At 43.5% G+C, this 18,992-nt stretch overlaps 1 protein-coding gene across 1 annotated transcript in view; it reads left to right on the top strand.

The window, feature by feature from the left end:
* Positions 1 to 319: 319 nt before the first annotated feature.
* Positions 320 to 18,992, top strand: part of LOC126474185 (receptor-type guanylate cyclase gcy-19) — a 438,242-nt gene continuing 419,569 nt past the window's right edge. The window contains exon 1 of the mRNA XM_050101647.1: positions 320 to 463. Within this exon, the coding sequence (XP_049957604.1) occupies positions 356 to 463 (108 nt within the window). The 5' untranslated portion in view covers positions 320 to 355. The remainder of the gene's footprint in view (positions 464 to 18,992) is intronic.

The following is an 18,992-nucleotide window of genomic DNA, read 5'->3' as shown; positions in this document are numbered from 1 at the left end:
ACGGGAAGTTGTACAGGGGTAAACGCACCTCGAGCCCTGTCCAGTACGCCTCGATTGTAACGCGCGACGCGTTTCTGTCGGCAGGCGCGGCTCGGCGCCCGCGGCGGCGGCTGCGCCGGCCACAACGGCAGCCAGCGCGATGCAGGCGGGCGGCGGCAGGAACGGCCTGGCGCCGCCGCCGGCCGACGTGCGCGTGCACGACACGGGCTCGGTGCGCTCCGTCTCGTCGGACGACGTGTCCGAGTCGATCGCGGCGGAGGCGGCGGCGGCCGCGGCGGCGTCGGGCGTGCACGGCTGCGCCTGCAGGGCGGCCAACCCGGCGTACCGCAGCGGCCGCCGCCTGCAGCTGCTGCAGATGCTGGTGCTGCCGTTCGTGCCGGTGCTCGCGCTCATCGTGCAGACCTCGCTCAGCCTGCGCGACACGCTCGTCGACCGCCAGGAGGTCGGCGACATAGAGGCGCAGGTACTCCCACACCCTATACGTTAACACAGTAGTGGAGTTCCGTATAAAGGCCTGGGTCCTACGAAAGTAATACAAAAAATAGCACTCCGTCTTAAGGCCACAGGTGGCCCATCGGGACCATATGACCGCCGTGTCATCCTCAGTCGAGGATGCGGATAGGAGGGGCATGTGGTCAGCACACCGCTCTCCCGGTCGTTATGATGGTTGTCTTTGACTGGAGCCGCTACTATTCGGTCGAGTAGCTCCTCAATTGGCGCCACGAGGCTGAGTGCACCCCGAAAAATGGCAAAAGAGCATGGCGGCTGGTTGGTCACCCATCCAAGTGCCTGCCACACCCGACAGCGCTTAACTTCGGTGATCTCACGTGTACGGGTGTATACACTGCGGGAAGCCCGTTGCCGAAGTAATACACGGGGAGAAGAAATATTCGGGTACTCTGATTTCGCAGCGCGAGTCCTCACACACTAGCAACACAAAAATGTCTCTCACAAAATTTCATCGTGCTCATATTTCGCACAGTAAATGGACGCAAAGAGTTGCAATCTGGCAACAGTGTAATCACTTGGACAGTAACTACCTCTGTTAGCATATAGCAGTTGTGCTGTGCAGTTGGTTGTAGGGTTAGCGTTTTGGGATAGCATGCAGGAGATCTAGGCTTATTTGTTTTAAGTTGATAAAAGCAGTATTCATGCTACAGTTTGTACAAAACATTTGCAGTTATGTACTACGAACACAGAAATGGACTTACAATCGTGGACACGAATTGTTTCGCGCCACTGCATCTACCAGATTCCAAACTTGTTTTGTGTGTACCCTCCCCCAGTGGTCCCATCGACTAATACCAACCACTATTCTTGCCACATTCATGTAAATTACATATCGTTAGGGCCTTAATTCAAGAGTAGGGCTTCGAAAATAATTTCGATGGGACCATACGGGCAGGGTACACAGAAAACAAGTCTGGAATCTAGCAGACGCAGTGCCGCGAAATAGTTCGCGTCCACGACGTGCAAAATGCTTCTTTAAAAGTTGACCATTGAAAACTATTGTACTTCCATTTCTGTTTTCATAGTACTTAAAAGCAAATGTTTCGTAGAAGATGTACTGTAATCAGTGTATGAAGATTAAGACGTCAGATACCGTACCACACAGATTACTCTTAGCAAAGAAAAACAGATAAAGCTCGTTCTAGAATCGAACCCTCGACCTCCTGCATGCTAACCCAAAACGCTATTCCCTGCACCAACTGCACAGCACTAGTCTACTACCTGACAGAGGCAGTTACCGTACACGTGATTATAATGTTGCCAGATCTGCAATCTTTAACGTCCATTTACTGCCCGAAATATGCGCAGGACGAAATTTTGTGAGAGACATTTTTTTATTGCTTGATGTGAGGAGGCGCTCTGCGAAGTTCGAGTGCGCGAATTTTTCGTCACCCTGTATAATGCCTGAAGCTTACGTGTATAGAATTTGTTATGAAAGTTGTAGCTACAAATAAAGTATAAATAATCACGAAGGATGGTTCAAATGGCTCTAAGCACGATGCTTGACACAGTCATGTCGATTAAATATTTGGGCGTAATATTGTAGAGCGATATGAAGTGGGACAAGCATGCAATGGCAGTTGTGGGGAAGGCGGATAGTCGTCGTCGGTTCATTGGTAGAATTCTGGGAAGATGTGGTTCAACTGCAAAGAAGACCGCTTATAAAACACTAATACGACCTATTCTTGAGTACTGCTCGAGCGTTTGGGATCCCTATCAGATCGGATTGAGGGAGGACATAGAAGCAATTCAGAGGCGGGCTGCTAGATTTGTTACTGGTAGGTTTGACAATCACGCGAGTTTTACGGGAATGCTTCAGGAACTCGGGTGGGAGTCTCTGGAGGAAAGGAGGCGTTCTTTTCGTGAATCACTACTGAGGAAATTTAGAGAACCAGCATTGGAGGCTGGCTGCAGTACAATTTTACTGCCGCCTATTTATATTTCGCGGAAAGACCACAAAGATAAGATAAGAGAGATTAGGGCTCGTACAGAGGCATATAGGCAGTCATTTTTCCCTCGTTCTGTTTGGGAGTGGAACAGGGAGAGAAGATGCTATTTGTGGTACGAGGTACCCTCCGCCACGCACCGTATGGTGGATTGCGGAGTTTGTATGTAGATGTAGATGTAGATGCTGGGTGGACTTAACAGCTGAGGTCATCAGTCCCCTAGAACTTAGAACTACTTAAACCTAACTAACCTAAGGACATCCCACACATCCATGCCCGAGGCAGGATTAGAACCTGAAACCGTAGCGGTCGCACGATTCCAGACTGAAGCGCCTAGAACCGCTCGGCCACCCCGGCCGGCTGCAATTTTTTACTTGGAATATTTAGCTACACCTTCCAAACACTTCTAAAAATAGTCGCCGCTCCAACTTAGACATTTGTCGTAGCGTTGTACCAATTTTCCAATACCTCGTTATAGAAAGCAGCTGTTTGTGTTTCCTACAATGTCTCTACGCTGATCTGCAGCTCGTTCCCTGTGCCAAATTTTGTCTTCATAGCCAGTGGTTATTGTGATCTGAGACAAAACTCAGAGGGAGACAAGTCCGGGCTGTACGATTGGTGATCAAACACTTCCCATTGAAAGTGCAGCGGGAGCGTCCTCATTTCCCCTGCAGTGTGCGGCCAAGAATTGTCATGAAGTAGGAAATGCAGTTACGTTATACGAGCTGCATGAAATCAGTCTAAATCTCTGGGCAGGCCCTAATATTTGGCAGGACACGCTGTTTTCCGGGTCTCTCTACGTGCTCACTGTATGCTCCGTAGTGTAAAGAGCGATGTGACGCGATCGATGGACATACAGTCCCAAGCTTCATCGGATTTTTCACTCTGGTGTCTGGATCGGACCTAAGTAACGAATAACCCTCATCGATACATATTTCAAGGTTTTACTGCCCCACAGAGTAGTCCCCGGCATTGTGTATATCTCATTCTCAGCGTCGTGGAAGTCGTAGGATAGCATTAGCCGGGCCATTTGTGTTGATAGATCCAGTGGAGCGGTCTATTCCCCAACGAATCTCTGTAACAGTTCTGAAGAGAATGCTATGAAGTGCTTCCTACAATTTAGGAATCAAGTTGTAATCACAAGTGCTTACGTCCGGGAAGTATGGTAGGTGGTACAGCACTTTCCTGTCCCTTCTATCGAACAAATCAGTCGCAACTTGCGCCAAATGAGCCTGAGCATTATCCTGCCAAATGATGGACTGGTCCTGCGGAAAGTGGAGGCGCTCCTGTCTCTCAGCTCTTCATTTTTGGTATACAACATGTCACCAGCTTAGAGAAAGAAACGGCGACGTTTCCTGCTGGACCCGCCCATCATTTCGCAGGACAATGCTCAGGTGCATATGGAGCAAGTTGTCACTGACCTTTCCAGTCGATGAGCCTGGGAAGTGCTGTGCCACCCACCACACACAACGGACTTAAAGTGACCTGGACATCATGGCTTATAATTTTTACTAGTACTTTGAAATTTAATAACTCAAAAATTTTAATAGATACTGGAATGAAACTTTAACCACGTCATTAGAAGACAGCGACCTCTGTGTGAAAAAAATTTAAAAACTGTGGAATTTATAGTGGAGTGAATATTGATTTATCGTATGTACTGAATTACTTGTAATTTTTATTTTATGTGCACTGTACTTCCATACTATTCAAACAAATTTTCTTATTTATTAACTTGTTGAGACAGTAAACCAGGAATACTGTTCAATTTGTTGTTATGTGTATTAAAAAAAAAGTTTTTAGAAGTAAATTTTTCTTCTAATAATTTAAAAACATATGATATGTACCAGCTTAAAGTATTTAATACACTGCTGAATAATGTTGTTCCATTTATAGGCAAGCACTATATTATTATGTTTTTTAGCTTTAATATTGGATGAGATAATGATACCATAGTATGCAAAAACATTGATTACAGGGAACTGAAACTAAAGATTTGCATGTCATTTTCTTCTCAATGATAACATGTCAAAACATGCCAACTCCATAATCATGTTGATTCTGAGTGTCCTTTCATCTTCTTTAGTTTTATTTCTTTTCTTTTTTATTCTGATCCTCTTTGTCATACTTTTGTTAGTTTTTTTCAGCCATAATTTTAACTTTCAGCAGCCTTTTCAGCTACAGCGACACGTTGTCTCTCCACTCGTAACAGCGCAACTTTCATGTTGTCCCCAGTCTTGGTTCCTATTCTGCTCTGCTTGTTACTCCGTCACACCAATTGGAAAAGCTGACACACCAACAAAAACAGTTTTTGACAAGCGTTCCCAAATGCAACTATTGAAGCTAATATTCGTATTCTGTGTTTTGTCACGTAAACTTTTTTCAAGGAGTTTAGAATCTGAAAGATCTCTATATACTGACTTTAGTTCTACCATAAACATAACATTTTCCGGCTTGGGGTGTGCATGTGCATGTTTTTGTCAGTTTGCATCGTACCTATTACACTTTCACCATGAAGTGTTATCTTTTGGTCACAGCCCACGCTGTAGATGCTCGTGAGTGCAGAGTTGCCCAGTTGCTTTTCTCGTCTCACTAACATTTTCGCTGTTTCTCCTGATGGCTAGACCATGGTGATGGCTAGACCATAGTGTTCTGTGAGGTTTTCTACTTCTGATTTTGTGAGGTTGCCTTGTCCACCAATTGCTTTGCCATTATACTTTTTCCTGTCTTGTCATTGTTGTGTTTCGTAAGTCTCTTCTGATCATGTCCTATACTTTCAATTTTTTAATTTCAGTTTTCTTATATGGTTTAGCAGCCACAACGCTATTGAAGCCTTTAGAGTCACCGTCACCAAGGCAGGCAGTGACTGTATCGCGCACCATTTCTAACAACTGACCTACTAATAATAGAAACTTCCCCTTTCTTTCCATACCATCACTGAAACCAGAGTTTTTGCCACACATGTGTTGATTTACATTATTGGTACAACCTTGGTAGTATTTTCTCTGACATTCACAGATCAGCACCTTGCCTGTTTCTGCAGAGTTTGCTGTGACAACTCCACTCAGCGATGTATTGGCCTCTCGTCTGCAAGGAGCCTTCCAATGCAACAATAATTATCTGTAGTTTCTTTCGCCGCTCTCTGCATATATGCTTCACTGACCTCCTTTAGACTACTATGCAATCGTTTATAGTGCCTCTCAAATTTCACAGGTAGCAGTGGGAGATGCATCATAGCACAGAATAAGTGGGCTGCTTTTCTTTCCTTCTCAAAGCACCTCATGGCATAAACAACACGAATAGTCACTTCACTATATTTTGTGCATGTTACAGGACATGTCACTCCACATTTCGTTACTTTACCCACTTGAAATTACATTCTCACTAAATGTAAGGGATTTTTCACTACTACAGAATTTCCATTTGGTAACAGACAAAAGCAATTCTGAAAGTATGCACTTACTAATTAAAACGTAACCATTACTTTCAATGTTTACAACACCAACGTCTTGTTCATTTTTGGTAAGATGTTTCAACTTGCGTTTTGAAACACTGCCTGGAGATATTTGGGCCTAACCCCACTTCACTTCCGCGTAACAGTTTCTTCAATTTTACGATTTCCAACAGCATGATTGTGCTGATTACCGTAAAATTTACAAGTGCAAGCAGTTTAAGGTGTAAAATGGTTGAAATACGTAGTCCCAACAACAAATTTACAACACAAACGTACTTGAAAAACGTAAGTGAACTCAAGCAATCCAGTCGTATCGACAGAAAGATCGAGTGCAATAAATCCCTCCTCACAGTACCGTCAATATCTTCTTCAAGGGTATTAGACAAACGAGTTGCTATGGAAATAGCAGCGCCAAAATTAAATAACGAGGAATTGTTGGTATGGTTGGACAGCATTGTTACAGCTGGGCTTTCAAGCGGTCCGTTTGCTTTAAGAAGGCTCTGAAACACGAAACTGGTGAGGTAGTATACATAAAGTATGTATTTTTGCTATCGGCAAGAATCACAAAATTTTCTTAAATAAAAAATTTAATTTTTTGGGCCCTCATGTCGTCCAGGTCTCCTTAAGCGCTTATGATGTCATCTTGATTACTAAATTGAAGGAAGTACTCCATTCCATTCGCTTCAGAACTGTTACAGAGATTTGTCAGACCATAGGTCGCTCCACCCTGTCTATTAACACAGCTGACATTGCCAAGGGTATCCTACGACTTCCACATCGCTGGCAACAGGTTATACACAACGCTGGCGACTACTCAGAAGTACAGTAAAATTTTGAAGCATTTACTTGTTCCGTATAAATTGTAAATAAATGGATGCCACTATTAAAGTTTTCAACCTACATGCGAGAATGCAGTGTCGACTGAATCTTCATTTCGATTCGATTCTATCATGCATCTTCATACTTCATCTGCTGCTCTTACTAGATTAATGACGGCAGAAGATTTCATTATTTAATGAAGATATTGTGCACACCTGATAAAAGCTTGGACCACTCCACTGAAGAAAAATGTAGTATGAAATTCTGTTTATCATATAGATGGTGATTTTTTCTTATTGTTTTCAACCAAAAACTTTTCATCTATTCATATGAGCCATTATCCGTGATCTATAAAAAATAAGAGGAATAGTTGTTCAAATCTATCTAATTCACTGTCGTATGTGTAGTCTTTCCTGGAAGTACTGATTCACAGCTTAATGCAACAAAACATTTTGAAACAGTTTAAAACTCTCCTACCTCTTTTTATTGAGATAAACCTAATACATTGCATATATGGTCAGTAAAATTCTCTAAAAATTTCTCCCTTAATACAAAATTTTGTCCCAGGAATAATTATTAACGCTGCGTGATCACCATTTAATTGAAAAATCCATAAATAGGATATGTTTTCATTGCGCAACATAGAAGAAACAGAAAGCACAAACAAATATTTGAATGAATGAAAGATCACGATTAGATCCTGAAATTTCCTGGCATGATCCGCAGGTATGAGTGTGACCTGCCTTATAGGCAGATCACGTTGCATGAGGATGTGAAATCTCACTTTGTAAGCCTGATGCAAATCCTCAAGAAAAACAAGAAATATAATAATCATGTCGAACATAGTCTGGAATAACACAGAGTCTTGGTAACACTGACTTCATTACTGGCTGCAATATACATACGAAGAATTCAAAATATTTCTGCTGACATCAGCTCCTTTTTTGACTAATGATCCCGCTGAATGAACCCGGTAGTATGTTCTTAGATCAAATACTGACTCACGTAAAAACATAAGAGCACGCGTGAACAGTTCAAAAATCGTGTGAACTTCATGACTGTCTGTGAGATGAAAATAAATCTAAAATACTTTCGTGAAATTTCCGATTAAAATATGTAGCTCGATAAGCATTGGCAGCAAAAAAAAAAAAATTATCCGGTGGGGGACCACATTCTGTACAATTCACGAATCATGAGTATCAGAACAAAAGTAAACTGGATACACCCTTTAATACTCGGAGCAATATTAAATTAGTAGGAACGTAACGAATGCCGTACTGTAATCTCGTGGATGGATGACTGAAATATCGATGCTACTCCATGAGCACAGGACATGATGTCTCTCTTTGAACCCCGGATACTAAGTCTGGACATGACTGAAGGTATATCTATAGCGCTGAAAACAACGTAAACAAAATTTTATGAGAAGCTGCGTTTTTCTTTCTCGTTGCGCAATGTAAGCATTTGCTACTGCTGAATATTTCAATCAAACAGTGATCAGTCAGCATTAAAATAAATCTTGCGTCATAATTATGTATAAAAGCGTAATGTTTTCATGGAATTTTACTAGAGTCAGATATATTATGTATACAATGCGTGTGTGTGTGTGTGTGTTATTGTTGTGATCCTCAGTCCGAAGACTAGTTTGATGCGTACACACTCTCCATCTCTACATAATTACTGCAGCCTAGAAACATTGACCCTGCTTTCTGTAATCAAGCTTTGGTCTCCTTTTGTAATGTTTACTTCCTCACACGTCTCTCCAAAACTAAGTTGACCATTCCTTGATGCCTCAGGTGTTCTCACGTTTTTTTTTTCGTTTTTTTTTTTTTTTTACTGCTGCTGCGGAACAGATTGTGGTTACTTTAAGTCAATATTCTCTCATTTTTCTGATTGACAAAATATAAAGTGATTAAATGGTTTAAGAGTAATATAGTCCACGCCGATGTATTTTGGGTCTCTTCGTTTTTTTTAATAAATGTGTTCCCAAAATGTGAATGCATGTCTCTTTGTCGCCGTCCAGCTTTACTCCTAGGAAAAGACTAAACAGGTCAAGTGGGCATCTAATCAATAATAGAGAATATACGTCAAGAGAAACAAGGACCAAAATATTACATAAAACCAATAAACTAAACTGAAGAAGGTATGATGCTGCCAGAGGAGGTGTGGTATGTTAGAACGTATGCCCTCAACTGATTCCTCAAAGTAGTCAAACTGTGCCATAAATTGTTTTTTATTTCCTATTCGATTCAAGATCTCTTCGTTCATTGCTCTATGCACCCATCTAATCTTCAGTATTCTTCTCTACCTTCATATTTCTAAAGATTCTGTACTCGTCTCGTCTAAGCGGTTTATCATCCACATTTCTCTTCCATAGAAGGCTACACTGCACATAAAAAGGATCAAGAAAGACACCATAATAAGTACTTGTATATTCGGTGACATCAAAATAATCAGTTTCATAAAAATTCTTACTATTGGTTCAAATGGCTCTAAACATATCTGAGGTCATCAGTCCCCTAGACCTAGAACTACGTAACCCTAACTAACCTAAGGACATCACACACAGCCATGCCCAAGGCAGGATTCGAACCTGCGACCTTAGCAGCGGCATGATTCCGGACTGAAGCGCGCAGAACCGTTCGGTCGCACCGGCCGGCAACTTACTATTGATAGGCGGCGTTCTGTATTCTCTACTAGCCGACAGTCGTCGTTATCTTCATATCCAAATAGAAAAACTCGTCTACTGCTTTTAGTGTCAGATTCCTTAATATAATTTCCACGGCATCGCGTGATTTGATTCAGCTACATTCCATTATGCCTCTTTCGCTTTTCTTCCTATTCAAAGGAGGCCACATTTCAAGATACTAACCATTTCGTTCAACTGTTCATCCAGAGCTTTTACCGTCAATGACAGAATTACGATGCCATCCGTAGACGTAAAACTTTTGATTCCTTTTCTCTGAACTTTAATTAACTGTAAGAATTTCTACTTGCTGTCATTTACTTCTTTGTAAGTACACTACTGGCCATTAAAATTTCTACACCACGAAGATGACGTGCTAGAGACGCGAAATTTAACCGACAGGAAGAAGATGCCTTGATATGCAAATGATTAGCTTTTCAGAGCATTCACACAAGGTTGGCGCCGGTGGCGACACCTACAACGTGCTGACATGAGGAAAGTTTCCAACCGATTTCTCATATACAAACAGCAGTTGACCGGCGTCGCTTTGGTGAAACGTAGTTGTGATGCCTCGTGTAAGGAGGAGAAATGCGTACCATCACGTTTCGACTTTGATAAAGGTCAGATTGTAGCCTATCGCGATTGCGGTTTATCGTATCGCGACATTGCTGCTCGCGTTGGTCGAAATCCACTGACTGTTAGCAGAATATGGAATCGGTGGGTTCAGGAGGGTAATACGGAACGCCATGCTGGATCCCAATGGCCTCGTATCAGTAGCAGTCGAGACGACAGGCATCTTATCCGTATGGCTGTAACGAATCGTGCAGTCACGTCTCGATCCCTCACTCAACAGATGGGGACGTTTGCAAGACAACAACCATCTGCACGAACAGTTCGACGACGTTTGCAGCAGCATGGACTATCAGCTTAGAGACCATAGGACCATAGCTGCTGTTACCCTTGAAGCTGCATCAGAGACAGGAACGCCTGTGATGGTGTACTCAACGACGAACCTGGGTGGACGAATAGCAAAACGTCATTTTTTCGGATGAATCCAGGTTCTGTTTACTAATGTTACTTAATAACATAGGAACATAGGGCTAGACTACACCCTGTAAGTAACATTAGATAACCATCACTTAATCCACTCTTTCGTGGTTTCACATACAGGATGTCCCAGAAACATTGCCACAAAACTTTGAGGGGTTGTAGAGAGTGCCTTGGGGAACAAATCGAGTTATAGGCGCCGGCGCCTACGTGACTTGTTTGCTGACATATCATAGGAGCAACGTCTCGCGATGTTGTTTGTTATTCAATGATCGCAACTAATTGCTACGATCGCCTGTGGAGAACATAGAACCAGCTGCTGCGCAGAAAGGTCTTGGGAGATTTTAAAGGGTTCCAGGAGACCACTGAATAACAAACAACACTGTGTGACATTTCGCCTGTGGTTAGTAGCGTACAGAGTCGCATTTGCTGCCAAAGGGGTGGCATAGTGGCAGGCCCCGGCGCATATAACGTCTATGCTCTGTAGCGTCGTTGGATGACTTTTCCGGGTACGGGTTCATATCCTGGCTGAATCCTCTTCAACTCCTCTAACTTAGTCGCAGCTTTTCTGGGCCGCCCTGTATACACGTTGCGACACCTGTTGATGATGATCCACTGCATGTTCGCTGCGTAAAACTGTCTGTGCTGTCATATGGGGTTTCGTAGCATTTTGAATGCCAAGACGACACAGCTAACTAAGTAGTGAGATCGTTGATGTGGAAGGTGATATTTTTTGCGTGTGTGTGTTGATATAACAGTTGGATTCAAGGGCAAATTAGTGTGCGAAGTGTGATCCGAGAAATATCTCAACAGGCAGGGGTCGACGACGACGAATGTAGTGTTTTACAAAGCATTAGCCTGTTTGCAGCTCAGCACAAATTTCTCTAATTCATCATTGATGTACCAGTATGAAATTTCAGAATGTACGTTATGAAAAAATTTCATAAAATGGGTGCGTCCTTTTATTGATCATATTGGGCCCATAACAACGATTGTATGCTACATGTGATGTAAACAGGTCCAAGGTAATGACTAGGTGGTACAAGAAGCGATAAGTGTCAGCGTATCCCAGTGGTATTCGCGCTCTTCTCAGCGTTTCAGTTGGCCAACTGAATACCACGATTTGTATTCTAAAGAGTATATATGGTCTTACCTGTAGCACAAGATTAAATGGAAAAGTAGGTATCCAAGAAATTTCCGAATTACACGAATGGCTACTGGCATACCCTTTGGGTTCTCAGCCAACCAACTCCTACACTAATGAGTCAGTTATCCGTGTTTGCATGGAGAATGGCTGGAAGGAAGTAAGCTGTATCCGCGATTGTTTCCACTAATAATGATCGATATTAAGCTCTAAAGTCCTACTTTGTAAAATTTCGAAGCCTTTTAATTTATCTGCATTCCAACAAAACGCGACGTAACAGACAACGTTAATCTCTTTTGACCAGATTCGAACAATATAAACCACAACACTGCAGTTCACCAACAGGATATGTCTCCCCAACTGATTCTTTCGAACAGCCTTACTTGTAATTCACTCCATGAAGACTTGTAAATACTTAATACCTATGAGTGAAGTTTGCAAGGCTAATAACTGGAATTAGGAAGAGCTGTAGGCAACTGCTACATCAACATTACTGTGTCTAAGTGTATGTATCAGTCACACTTTTATTTCCAAACTCTTCAGTTATGGGCGAATCTTTGCTTTTTCCCTTAATTTATTCTATTCTTCTTCTTTTTCTTGTGCCTTTGTCCCGCGTCAGCGCAGTGTTGGCATGGTTAGTAAATGATCTGGCACGGTTAATTTAGAGGGTGGCTGGATGCCTTTCCTCTCGCTAGCCCATTATCCAAGTCGAAATTTTTGTGCTCCAACTGTCTCCGCGCAGTGTTATTCACGTGAAATTGAAAGAAAATTTTCTAAATATTTGCAAATCATATAGGCTGTTTCAGGTGGAACTTGATACCACCCCCGGTATTCACTTACTGAGATGTGAGAAACTGCGTAAAAACCACATCCAGGCTGGCCAGCAAACCGGCCCTCGTCGTTAAACCGCCGGGCGGATTCGATCTGGGTAGACACATCGCCCCGTCCCGGAAGTGACGCTTTCGCAACCACGGCTATCCGGCCGAGACCCTTAATTTATTGTACTCGCTCTGGAATGCATGTACTTCTCCTACTGGAAACGTAATAAATACTACGCCACTATTGTTGATTACCTCCATACTTCGCTAACTACCGTATTTATCAGCCGTTATCTGAAAGTAATCACATGTAAAACGCATAATGGTGTTCTCTTCTCGGTAAGTTGAAAGGTTTCATTCGCATGATGGGTGCTAAAGCACTCTGGCCACAGACACGCAAACCGCGAAGCGCGGCACGCAACGTATCTCATCTGCTAACAAAGACATGGCGCCAACAGAACTCGCAACAGTTTATTTCCTGTAGAAAGCGTGTTGTGTTTACGCCATTCGGTTTCAAGAGGGAGGTGGACGTGCACACATTTCATATTTATGTTTATGTTTTTATTTATTTTTTAAAGTTATCAATCGTCTGGCTGACTTGATGCGGCTCGACACGAATTTCTCTCTTGTGCGAACCATTTCATCTCAGAGTACCACTTGCAACCTACGTCCTCAATTATTTGTTAGATGTATTCGTATTTCTGTCTTCCTCTACAGTTTTTACCCTCTACAGCTACCTCTAGTACCATGGAAGTTATTCCCTGATGTCTTAACAGATGTTCCGTCAGAAATTTTTGGAAAATTATCAGACAGAAACACAGCGATTTCTAAAATTATATTAAAATTATTTCAATAAACCAGTCTTGATGGCATGTACCCTGTACATTTCGTTCGGTGATCATCAGCCCAATTTTTGCTCCTTGGTGACAGCAGCAGGCATCATGAGCGGCCTTCATCATGCCAGTCTGATGATGGTCTTATGAATGGCCGAATTCGATTACCAAACGAAATATACAGAATACTTTGTGATCAAGTCTCTTTTATTAAAATAATTTTAATATGTCCTGTCATCCTGACCCTTCTTCTTGCCAACGTTTCCATTTTTTTTTCCTCGCCGATGCTGCTGAGGATCTCCTCGTACCTTATCTTACGACTACACCTAATTTTCAACACTCATCTGTAGCACCACATCTCAAATGTTTCGACTCTCTTCTGTCCAGCCTGTCCGCTGTGGCCGAGCGGTTCTAGGCGCTTCAGTCCGGAACCGCGCTACTGCTACGGTTGCAGGTTCGAATCCTGCCTCGGTCATGGATGTGTGTGATGTCCTTAGGTTAGTTCCTCATGACTATTTGATTTTCATCTCCCTTTGCGTACTGATTTACCAGTTCAGTATCCTTACGTACTTTCTCTATCTCTTCATTTTTGGCTTGCGACGTCGGCATGTGCACCTGTTGTCGATGTCGGTTTGCTGTCGATTCTTATGAGAACAACCCTATCACTGAACTGTTCAAAGTAACTCACTCTCTACCCTACCTCTCTATTCATAATGAACCCTACTCCCGTTACACCGTTTTCTGCTGCTGTTGCTATTAACCCTTATTTGCCTTACCAGAAATCCTTATCTTCTCTCTGTTTCATCTCACTGAGTCCCATTATATCCAGACTGAGCCTATGCGTTTTCCTTTTTAGATTTCCTATGTTTCCTAATACGTTCAAACTTATGGCATTCCACGCTGCGACTCGTAGAACGTTATCTTTTCGTTTATTATTCAATCTTTTTCTCATGGTCACCTCCCTGTTGGCAGTCCCCTCCCGCAGATCCGAATGGGGGAGCACAGCTCAAGTCTTCGAAGTAAACGCTCCTTAAACGAATTCACGGAATTCAAGTATTGATGGCTCCTATTTATGCAAGTATCGATGTATCTGACTGTCTATTGATGGAATGCATAGGGGCCTGAAGATGGCGTAACTGAGATTCCGAAACTGGACGTCTACAGAAAATAACTTCTCAAAACATACAGCTGTTTTGGCCATTTTCCTTCGTAAACCGCCGGCCGCGGTGGCCGAGCGGTTCTAGGCGCTTCAGTCCGGAACGGCGCGACTGCTACGGTCGCAGGTTCGAATCCTGCCTCGGGCATGGATGTGTGTGATGTCCTTAGGTTAGGTAGGTTTAAGTAGTTCTAAGTTCTAGGGGACTGATGACCTCAGATGTTAAGTCCCATAGTGCTCAGAGCCATTTTGAACCTTCGTAAACCACTTTGTTTTGGCTCCTTTAGCTACGTGGTACCGTACTGTGACCCGGCGGTTTCAGTTTGTACCAGGACTGCAGGTATCTACCTGAAAGTAAACAAAAATGATATCGTATCTAAGTAGTTTGGAGGTGATAAAAATTTATGACAAGTCCAAACCCTTGTGTGATTGTGTGCCCATGTATGTCTCACTACATATATATCTTTCGTTTACTGAAGTAAATTATGTGAACAAGAGTATCCGGACACGCCATTGTAATTCGGAATTGATCACTAGATGTCACGGAAGGCGAACCCGCCAGTATAAAAGAAGGAGGGGAGCGTTGCGCTGTCAGTACAGAAAAAGTAACAGCAGGATCGATCGGTCAGAAGAGCTCAGTGACTTGGAACGTGGAATAGTTATTGGCTGTCACTTGAGTAACAGATGGATCGGTGACATTTAAATCCCTCTAACGCTGCCCAAGTCCACTGTTCTTGACGAGACTGGGAAGTGGAAACACGAAGGAACAACCATAGTTAAATTAAGACCAGGCAGACCTTTCATAGTGAGAAACATGGACTTCCCAGCATTGTGGAGGGCGGTTGCAAAGATTCGCATGAAATCACCGAAAGGAATCGCTCGAGAGTTGCTAAGTGCTACACTATGTGATCAAAAGTATCCGAACACCCCCAAAACCACACTTTTTTTCATATTAGGTGCATTGTGCTGCCACCTACTGCCAGGTACTCCATATCATCGATCTCAGTAGTCAGTAGACATCGTGAGAGAGCAGAATGAGGCGCTCTGCGGACCTCAAGGATTTCGAATGTGGTCAGGTGATTGGGTGTCACTTGTCATACGTCTGTACGCAAGATTTCCACCCTCCTAAAAAATATCCATAGGTCCACTGTTTCCGGTGTGATAGTGAAGTGGACACGTGAGGCGACACGTACAGCACAAAAGTGTACAAACCGACCTCGTGTATTGGCTGACAGAGACCGCAGGCACTTCAAGAGGCCTGTAATAGGCAAAAATCTATCCAGTCCATCACACACTAATTCCAAGTTGCAACAGGATCCGCTGAAAGTGCTATGATAGTTAGGCAGGAGGTGAGAAAACTTGGATTTCATGGTCGAACGGTGCTCATAAACCACACATCATGCCGGAAAATGCCAAACGACGCATCGCTTGGTGTAAAGACCGTAACATTGGACGATTGAACAGTGGAAAAACGTTGTCTGGAGTGACGAATCACGGTACTCGATGTGGGGATCCGATGGCAGGGTGTGGGTATGGCGAATGACCGGTGAACGTCCTCTGCCAGCGTGAGTAGTGCCAACAGTGAAATTCGGAGGCGTTGGTGTTATGGTGAGGTCGTGTTTTTCGTGGAGGGGGCTTGCACTCCTTTTTGTTTGTTTGTCACTATCACAGCACAAGTCTACATTGATGTTTTAAGCGCCTTCTTGCTTCCCACTGTTGAAGAGCAATTCGGGAATGGCGACTGCATCTATCACGACGATCGAGCACCTGTTCATAATGCACGACCTGTGGCGGAGTGGTTACTAGACAATAACATCCCTGTAATGGACTGGCCTGCACAGACTCCTGTCCTGAATCCTATAGAACGCCTATGGGATGTTTTGCAACGCCGACTTCGTGCAAGGCCTCACCGTCCGACATCGACACCTCTCCTCAGCGCAGCACTCCGTGAAGAATGGGCTGCCATTCCCAAAGAAACCTTCCAGTACCTGATTGAACGTATGCCTGCGAGCGTGGAAGCTGTCATCAAGGGTGGGCCAACACCATATTGAATTCGAACATTAGCGATGGAAGGCGCCACGAACTTGTAAGTCATTTTCAGCCAGGTGTCCGGATACTTTTGATCACATAGTTACGAACAGTCCATCTAGCACAATGACTGTGTTTATGGAGTTGAAAAGAATGGGGTATAAGTGGTCGAGCAGCTCGTCATAAGCAACTCGTATCCATAGTCAATGTTAAGTGATGTGTCGACAGAAGTGCCGACACAGTGTGATTTGAGGGGACCGCAATGCACGCTATAAACACACGAAGGATGGCGTGAGGTCTGAAACAGGATACGTAATGAATGCTATAAATAAAAGTACGTAGCTTTTGGAATAAACTTTAATCCATCCTTGGTACATCGCTATTGACGATATAAGTGAGACTCTTTAGATACAAACTATGTAAGGCTAATGGTGCCTTGCTAGGTCGTAGCCATGGACTTAGCTGAAGGCTATTCTATCTGCTCGGCAAAGGAGCGAGGCTTCGTCAGTGTAGTCGCTAGCAAAGTCGTCCGTACAACTGGGGCGAGTGCTAGTACGTCTCTCTAGACCTGCCGGGTGGTGGCGCTCGGTCTGCTATCACTGAAAGTGGCGACACGCGGGTCCGACATGTACTAATGGACCGCGGCCGATTTAAAGCTACCACCTAGCAAGTGTGGTGTCTGGCGGTGACACCACACTAAGCAACTGAAAACGAATGGTTTGGAGTGATGAACCATGCTAGACCCTGTGGGAGTCCAATGGAAGTTTTTCAGATTTGGTGAATGCCTGGAGAACGTTACCTGCCATCACGTGTAGTACCAGCGTACGGAGAGGCTGGTGCTATAGTATCAGGCTGTTTTCGTGGTTAGTTGCCGTTCCCTTACTGCGCTTAGAAAATGCTAAATGCGGAAATATGTGACACATTTTACAGCCGTGTGTTCTGCTTACAATAGAGATACAGTTCGGAGATGACGATTTATTGTATCAGCATGGCTGTTCAATCTGTCACATAGCAGCATCTCTAAGGCAATGGTTTGTGGACAATAATAATCCTGTACTGTGCTGGTCTTCCCAGAGACCCAACCTGAATCCAGTGGAACCACTCTGGAATGAGTTAGAACGTCGACTTCCTTCCGAAACCCAGCGTCTATCAACACAACCTTTTCTGGTTTCCCGTGCGGTTCTAGGCGCTGCAGTCTGGAACCGCGAGACCGCTACGGTAGCAGGATCGAATCCTGCCTCGGGCATGGATGTGTGTGATGTCCTTAGGTTAGTTAGGTTTAACTAGTTCTAAGTTCTAGGGGGCTAATGACCTCAGCAGTTGAGTCCCATAGTGCTCAGAGCCATTTTTTTTTCTGGTTTCGGCACTTGAGGAGTAGTGGCCTGCCGTTGCTCCACAGACATTCAGACACCTCACTGAAGGTGTTCCCAGCAGAGTTCATACCGCCATAGACATAACCCATATTAATGCTCCCTAGTAGGTATCCCAATACTTTCGATCAGCTTGTGTACGTATTGCTCACTACCGGAGGCAGGTTGGCTGATAATTGTCCGTAGGCCATGACTTAAACAAATAGGACGTAACGTTCATAAACTTCATAGAAACATTTATTTCCAATTAGATAACTGGTGTGATGTGAAGTCACTTCCATATATGAGCCCATTTTTAAATAATTTGAAGTGCTATTAAGGATGCTATAAAAAAAATACATGGAAGTCACAGGCTGTGTGGTGACCACTTTCTTTCATGACACGTCTTGGTTCATATATCATCAGCTTCATCTAAAATAATCCTTAAAGCGTCACAAATAACACATAGTGCATAACAGTAATTAACTAATCACTAATAATAAACTGGAAATAAATTAAAGTACAATGTGAAAACATAGCAAGATTTTGGAAAACACGTCATACGTAGATATGGAGTCAAATATCTCGTCCATTAGACAACGCGAAACTGAATCGTTACGGCGGCTACACCCTTCAGGAAGACAACTAGACCGCCATGTGGAAGTAGTGGTGAGCATTAATACTCGTACTTAAGATTAATTATTATGTTGCTATGAGGAATGACGAAGACACGACCTGGAGGCCGTGCTTAATTACAAAACAAACTTATATCCATTCAAAAACTACGAAATAAACACTGACAAGAGCACAAAAACAAATCTCATGTTTCGCAGGAGAGCTTATGTGAAGTTTGGAAGGTAGGAGACGAGGTACTGCCGGAGGTACAGCTGTAAGGACGTGTCGTGAGTCGTGCGTGGGTAGCTCAGGTGGTAGAGCACTTGCTCACAAAAGGCAGACGTCCGTATCGCGAGTCTCGATCCGGCACACAGTTTTAATCTGCCAGGAAGTTTCAAATCTCATGTTGTAGGGGAGGACAGCAAGTAGGAGATCGCCAGGTAACGATGCGAGGGGGCACTCTACAAGTCGGCTGGTTGAATAAGCTTTTTATTACGAGACACTTCTGATTTGCAACAGATATACATACATTGACCGCCTGCACATAGTACTAAGCGCAGGAAATAGATCTAATTTTTTTTACATCT

Source organism: Schistocerca serialis, chromosome 4, assembly GCF_023864345.2.
Source record: "Schistocerca serialis cubense isolate TAMUIC-IGC-003099 chromosome 4, iqSchSeri2.2, whole genome shotgun sequence".
NCBI lineage: Eukaryota > Metazoa > Arthropoda > Insecta > Orthoptera > Acrididae > Schistocerca > Schistocerca serialis.
Note: the sequence above shows the minus strand (reverse complement) of the source record. Positions and strands in the feature narration are given on the sequence as shown.